Source organism: Cebus imitator, unplaced genomic scaffold (assembly GCF_001604975.1).
Source record: "Cebus imitator isolate Cc_AM_T3 unplaced genomic scaffold, Cebus_imitator-1.0 Scaffold86, whole genome shotgun sequence".
In the NCBI taxonomy this organism is placed as follows: domain Eukaryota; kingdom Metazoa; phylum Chordata; class Mammalia; order Primates; family Cebidae; genus Cebus; species Cebus imitator.
In genome coordinates, this window is record NW_016107401.1 from 6,315,533 (window position 1) to 6,323,243 (window position 7,711).

Sequence of the window (7,711 nt, forward strand, 5' to 3'; positions counted from 1 at the left end):
TTTTTAGTAGAGACGGGGTTTCACCATGTTGACCAGGATGGTCTCGATCTCTTGACCTCGTGATCCACCCGCCTCGGCCTCCCAAAGTGCTGGGATTACAGGCTTGAGCCACCGCGCCCGGCTGACAACCTGATTTTTAAGGGGCTGGAGATTCTAACAGAAACTTCACCAAAGAAGATGGTCATAAACGCATGAAGAGTTTTTCAACAAGAAAATGCAAACTAGGCCAGGCTCAGTGGTTCATACCTATAATCCTCACGCTTTGGGAAGCTGAGGCGGGAGGATTTCTTGAGGCCAGGAGTTCAAGATCAGCCTGGGTAACAAAATAAAACCCCATCTCTGCAAAGGCTCTAAAAAATTAGCCAGGCATGGTGGTATGTGCCTGTAGTACTAGCTACTTGGGAGGCTGAGGCGGGAGGATCAATCACCTGAGCCCAACAGTTCGAGGCGACAGTAAGCTATGATCATGCCATGACACTCCAGCCTCAGCCCGGGCGACACAGCAAGATCCTGTCTCTAAGAACAAAGAAAGATAAAAGAAGAAGAAAATGCAAATTAAAACCCAATAAGATTCAAATACACACCCAGTAGAGTGACTAACTATAAAGCAAACAACACCAAGTGTAGTGAGGAACTAGAACTCTGAAAACATTGCTCAGGGGAAACATACAATGGCAGAATCACTTTGAAGAAACCATTCGTCTGTATCTTTTTTTTTTTTTTTTTTTTGGAGACAGTCTCACTCTGTCACCTAGGCTGTAGTGTGGGGGTATGATCGTGGCTCACTGCAACCTCTGACTCCTGGATTTAAGCGATTCTCTGGCCTCAGCCTCCCAGGTAGCAGGGATCACAGGTGCCTGTCACCACACCCAGCTAATTTTTGTATTTTTTGTAGAGACAGGGTTTCACCATGTTGGCCAGGCTGGTCTTGAACTCCTAACCTCAGGTGATCCACCTGCCTCGGCCTCCCAAAGTGCTGGGATTACAGGTGTGAGCCACCGCGCCCAGCCTGTCTGTGTCTTAAAAGGGTAAATTTATACTTACTATATGACCCAGTAATTCTGTTATCTGTTAGGGGCTGATTTGTGTCCCCTCAAAATTCATACATCGATGCCCTAACCCTCAGTACCTCAGAATGTGACTGTATGTGGAGATACAGCTTTTAAAGAGGTAGTTAAGTTAGCATGAGGCCATTAAAGTTGGGATGGGACCTCATTCGAGGATATGTGGACACACAGAGAGACACCAGGGATGCACATGCACAGAGGAAACACAGTGTGAGCACACGGCGAGAAGGCAAGGGGAGAGGCCTGAGGTAAAACCAAACCTGCCGACACCTTGAGCATGGATTTCCAGCCTCCAGAACTGCCAGAAAGCAATTTCCTTTGTTTAAACCACCTAGTATATAGTATTTTATTTTAGCAACCCTACCAACATCCAACGGAAATTAAAATCTATATCCATACATAGACTTGTACAGGAATGTACAAGAAGCTTTATTCATATTTGCTCAGAAATGTAAATAATCCAAATGTTCATCAACTAAACTCTCCTTCTCTCCCTCTTCCTCCTCCTCCTCTATCTCCTCCTCTTTCTCCACCATTGCCTCATTCCGAGGTTTGGAAGTCCTACCCTGGGTGCATTTAAAAGCAGGTGAATAGATCTAAATATGTTATAATATATCCATCCAATGGAATATTAATGATAAAAAGGAGTGAACTGTCTGGGCGCAGTGGCTCATGCCTATAATCCCAACACTTTGGGAGGGCCAAGGTGTGTGGATCGCTTGAACCCAGGAGTTCGAGACCAGCCTGGGCAACATGGTGAAACCCTGTCTCTACAAAAAATAGAAAAATTAGTCCGATGTGATGGCACACACCTGTAATCCCAACAACTCAGGAGGCTGAGGCAGGAGGATCACTTGAGCCCATTGGTGGAGGCTGCAGTGAGCCAAGATGATCCCACTGCACTCCAGCCTGCGTGACAAAGCGAGACTCTGATTCAAAGGAAAAAAAAGGAATGAATCGTTGATGCATAGAGCATTGCAGATGAACTTCAGCAATGTTATGCAGACACAGAGAAGTCGGAGGTGAAACAGCATATATTGTCTGATTCCATTTGCATGAAACTCTAGAAAAATCTAATCTAATCTATAATGACAGCTTATTGGTGGCTGCCTGGAGGGAGATTAAACTGGGAAAGGTAGGAGGGAATTCTGGGGGGAATGGAACATTCTACATCTCAAGTGCAGTAGTGGTTACACAGGTGAATACATTGGCCAAAACAAACCATTCACTTAAAATGCATTTTGTTGGAAACAAATTATGCCTCACTTAAAAAAAAAAATTTTTTTTTTTGAGACAGAGTTTTACTCTTGTTGCTCAGGCTGGAGTGCAGTGGCACGATCTTGGCTCACTGCAACCTCTACCTCCCAGGTTCAAGCAATTCTCCTGCCTCAGCCTTCCAAGTAGCTGGGATTCCAGGTGCGCACCACCATGCCTGGCTAATTTTTATATTTTTAGTAGAGATGGGATTTCACCATGTTGGCCAGGCTGGTTTTGAACTCCTGACCTCAGGTGATATGCCTGCCTTGGCCTCCCAAAGTTCTGGGATTACAGGTGTGAGCCACTGCTCCCAGCCCCCCAAAAAATTTCTAATGTGTCCTCAATCATCAGAAGGATTGGAAGCCCTGCCCTGGATGTATTTAAAGGCAGGTGAACAGAGGCAGAACAGCTTCTGGGTGGGTAACCAAAGTGCTTTGTCATCACAGGAGGTACGAGGAGACCAGCGAAAATGAGGCAGTGGCTGAGGAAGAGGAGGAGGTGGAGGAGGAGGAGGGAGAAGAGGACGTTTTCACTGAGAAAGCCTCACCTGATATGGATGGGTACGCAGCATTAAAGGTAGGAAGATCTGGGGGCATGGAAGGGCTGTCGTGGGGAAGGAGCCTTCAATCCTTGCGCAGGAGCAGTCAGAAAAGGCTCAGAACTAAATCTTGGCCTCCAGCATCAGGGCATAAGCCCTTGCAATGGAGTGACCTTTGGATCATTCCGGTGAGAGTAAACCAGGAGAGGCCAACTCACCCATCTCTTTTCTTCTGCCCTCTTCACTTTCCCTGCCTTCTCTGGACAGACCTCAAGCCTTGCAGTCAGATGGGTTTGGGTTCAGATTCTGGCTCTGCCACTCCCTGGCTGTGTAGTCTTAGGCAGATGACTTCATCCCTCTTAAGCCTCTATTTTCTCATGTCTAAAATGGGCACAGTAATACCAACCTTGCAGATAGGCTCTAAAAATGTATTTCTTCATGTGTGTCTGCGCACAGTGCGATAGGAAAAAGGCCAGACTCCCATTGCTCCCTGCTTCCCTATTGCACTAGGGTTACATGTTATAGCAGGATTCACTCCCCATAGACAGCTGGCTCCAGGACTCCTGGAGCTAGAGCACCGGCTGTGTTTGAGCGAGGCTGCAGCTGGAGCACCGCACTAAGGTACCTGACCACGGCAGGTGCAGTAGAACCTGGGCCCTCGTTCTAACTCCTCCACACCAAGGGGGCGTCATTTTGCAATTTCTCCAGCCAGAGGGGGTGCACTCTTTAAAAATTATATAAAGGCACTATTTTGGCTGACAAAGGTCCTGCATATAGGTGTTTTTGTTTATCTTTTCCTGACGACTACTGTGTGCACGGGCAGTAAAAAACCTGATGGGTTGGTTTTAAAAACAAGACTTGCTGATTGCCTTCAGAATTCGATGAAAGCAACGATAGTTCTTTGCCAGGGCTGTGGAAGCCTTGCATGTGGTTTTTCAAAATGTGCTTGGTTTATAAGTTTTTTGTGTGTGTTTTATTTATTTATTTTTTTAAAATTTATTTATTTTTTTTTGAGACAGAGCCTCATTCTGTTGCCCAGGCTGGAGTGAAAAGGTTCAGTCTCAGCTCACTACAACCTCCACCTCCTGGGTCCAAGCAATTCTCCTTCCTCAGCCTCCCGAGTAGCCGGGATTATAGGTGCACACCACCACGCCTGGCTAATTTTTGCATTTTTAGTAGAGATGGGGTTTTACCATGTTGGCCAGGCTGGTCTCGAACTCCTGACCTAATGATCCGCCCACCTTAGCCTCCCAAAGTGCTGGGATTACAGGCGTGAGCCACCATACCCGGCCTGGTTTAAAAGTTTTGTGAGTGTGACGTGAAGACCCACATAAGGAAATACATGTTTAGAGCCTATCTGCAAGGTTGGCATTATTGTGCCCATTTTAGAGATGAGAAAATGGAAGCTTAAGAGGGATGAAGTCATCTGCCTCTGATGTACTGAGTGTGCTCCCACCAGCCCCCAACCACATGTGCCACAGGGGTGGGGGTTTGGCACTCCGGGCCTTGGGTACTGTCCTGGCTGCACCAGGCTGAGCTCATCTAACAGGGCTAATGCCGAGGAAGTCCTGGTTGTGTCTGTGGGGAAAGGTGAGCTGGCAGGATGGAGGAGGGGCAGCTGAGTGGTCTCTGGTGGGTAGCCGAGGCTCTGGACACTGGTGGCTTCAAGGTGTGACTTCTTCCTCAGGTGGACAAAGAGACCAACACCGAGACCCCGGCCCCATCCCCCACAGTGGTGCGACCCAAGGACCGGAGGGTGGGCACCCCGTCCCCGGGGCCATTTCTTCGAGGGAGCACCATCATCCGCTCTAAGACCTTCTCCCCGGGACCCCAGAGCCAGTACGTGTGCCGGGTAAGTGAGGGTGCGTCCCCCTTCTCCTCCCCTCATGGTAGCCGAGAGCCTCACACAGGGCTGAGTGCAAAGCCCATTACTCTCAAGTTTTGGGGTGACTTTGGGCATGTTAAACACTTCAGTTGACTCAGGTAAAGTTCACAGGCCTACTTTATAGGATTGTCGTAGATAAGCAATAGAAAAGGCTTGGTAGTTAGGACTTGTTCAATGTTATTATAATTCCAACCAACTCACTTCCTCCGTGTTCACACTCTGGCCTATCCTCCTACAACCATGTGCTGAGATCAGAGGGGGACCCCTCAATATCCTCGAGATACACGGGCATTTCTTTCCCACCTCCAGGGCAGTTCTGATGTACAGCCTGAGGCTGCAAAATTACAGCAGACCTCTATTACTTGGCTACCAGTTTGTTTTTTTTTTAATTGAACCTGTTGCTGCCAGTTTATTTTTTAATTGAACCTGTTACTAACATTTGAAACTTTTTTTTCTTAAGACGGAGTCTCCCTCTGTTGCCTCCCCAGTTCAAGCGATTCTCCTGCCTCAGCCTCCCAAGTAACTGGGATTACAGGTGCCTGCCACCACAGTCAGCTAATTTGTTTTTTTTATATTTCTAGTAGAGATAGGGTTTTACCATGTTGGTCAGGTTGGTCTCAAACTCCTGACCTCGTGATCCGTCTGCCTCGGCCTCCCAAAGTGCTAGGATAACAGGCTTCAGCCACCGTGCCTGGCCTAACATGTAAAACTTTTTTAAAAGGTGGCCAGATGCAGTGGCTCACACCTATAATCCCAGCACTTTGGGAAGCTGAGGCAGGAGGGTCACTGAGGCCAGGAGTTTAAAACCAGTGTGGTCAACATCGTGAGACCATCTCCACCTATGAAAAAATTAAAAATTAGCTGGGCATGGTGGCATGCACTTATAGTCCCATCTAGTGGGGAGGCTGAGGCAGGAGAATTACTTGAGCCCAGGAGTCCAACGCTGCAGTGAGCCATGATTGCACCACAGCACTCCAGCCTGGGCAATAGAGTAAGAACCTTTCTTTAAAAAAAAATTATTTTAACTTAAAAGGCAATTAAAACAAAAATAAAGCTGGGCGCAGTGGATCATGCCTGTAATCCAAGCAGTTTGGGAGGCTGAGGTGGGTGGATCACTTGAGGCCAGCAGTTTGAGACCAGCATGTCCCACATGGCGAAACTCTGTATTTATATGTATAATATTTAAAAATGTAATGTATAATATTTAAAAATAAAAAATATTAGCCGGGTGTGTGGCACATGTTTGCAATCCCAGATACTTGGGAGGCTGAGGCAGGAGAATCCTTCAATCCAGGAGGCAGAGGTTGCAGTGAGCTGAGATCACGCCATTGCACTCTGGCCTGGGTGACAAGAGCAAAACTCCATCTTAAAAAAATGAAATAAAATAAAATAGGAATTTGACATAAAATCCCAGTTCTTCTTGGAAAAAAGAGACTGTATGTCACCACAGACCACACACATTGGCTGCAATTGGCTAGCACTGAGGTGGGGCAATTGCCCTTAGGTGATGGAGGTGGGGAGCTTTCCAGTCCACTCCAGGCTCTATCTGGCCCTCTTTACCTCTTCCATTTCCCCACCAGCTCCTGTAGACCCCAGAGGAAGTACAAGCCCTGCAGTGGCTTTTTTTCCTTCATAGCCTTACTTTCCTTGCTTTCCAGTTCCCCTACTCCTTTCCCTTTCTAGGCCAGCCCACCTTCCTTCATTCATTCAGACTCCCCTGCATGGGAGGTCTGAGTGCTTACTGAGTCTGAAGGATCATGCCTTTGCTGGAGCTACAGAACCAGTCCTTGCTCCTGACCTTCCATGGGATGGCACAGATAAGACATGTGCCTCCCTTACCTGCTTCCTGGGTTCCAGTAATATCAGTGTCCTTCCTTCCTCCACACCATATACAGCCAGTGAATAATAGCTCAACAGAATCTTCCTGCCTAATGTCCCAATAAGTTATCACAGAAGGCCTATGGAGAACATACTTCGTCCTCTGCCTGCCACTTACCTGATTATTATTATGGAGGGAAGGGGAGAGGAAGGGACGGATCTCATTATCTGCATATTCTGTGTTCAAGGCCTGCAATTATATAAGATTGAGTAGGGAAGCTCATTTCTTTATAATGTGAAAATGTTGCTAATGACTGGCTACTTATCAAATGAGTCCCCATGAAAACACTCCTTGCAGTGCCTCCCAGGAGCAACATAAACCTCTCCCTTCTGTGGTAGATCTCTAGCTAATTGTTTGAACTTGTAAGCATCTGAAAAGATAATGCAGGCTTGTCATGTTGGCTTCGTATTTTGCACAAGGTACAGGATTTCCTGAAGTCACTGAATGTGATGTTGGGCTTCCTAAATCACAGGTAGAGAAGATGCTGCAATTAAGCTGGCTCACAGCTGCAGCAGAGAAAAATCCAATCGGTGCTTCTCTACTAAAAATACAAAATTAGTCAGGCGTGGTGGCGCATGCCTGTAATCCCAGCTATTTGGGAGGCTGAGGCAGGAAAATCACTTGAACCTGGGAGGTAGAGGTTGCAGTGAGCTGAGATCGCACCATCGCACTCCAGCCTGGGCAACAAGAGCGAAACTCTGTTCCAAAAAAAACATTAATAATTTAAATGATTTAGAAAAGCCCTTAAGACAATGAATAAGCTCCCCACCTTTTTTTGGAAAATTACTGCCATTATGAACACACAGTATCAATCAAACATAAAGAGAAGAATGTCGCTCATTAGAAAAACCACAGAAAAAAAAATTGTGTTTCATTCGTTCATTTTCATCAGGATTAGAATGTGGTTGTAATTCTGTTAAATGGGAACTATAAAATAGAATAACTTTGGTGAAATGTTTATCTTTTCCACCTATAGACTCAAGGCTCAAGCATTTTTCCCCAGTGTTTACTGTAAAATTCTGGTTCTCTGTTTAAAGGGATTTACTTTTTTTCTTTTTCTTTTTTTTTTTTTTTTTTTGAGACAG

The 7,711-nt window shown here is 46.3% G+C and overlaps 1 protein-coding gene across 1 annotated transcript in view; it reads left to right on the forward strand.

Annotated features, from left to right (window-relative positions):
• Positions 1 to 7,711, forward strand: part of WWC1 (WW and C2 domain containing 1) — a 189,512-nt gene that overhangs the window by 165,488 nt on the left and 16,313 nt on the right. The window contains exons 18-19 of the mRNA XM_037740631.1: positions 2,771 to 2,900; positions 4,550 to 4,714. Coding sequence (XP_037596559.1) covers positions 2,771 to 2,900; positions 4,550 to 4,714 — 295 coding nt within the window. The remainder of the gene's footprint in view (positions 1 to 2,770; positions 2,901 to 4,549; positions 4,715 to 7,711) is intronic.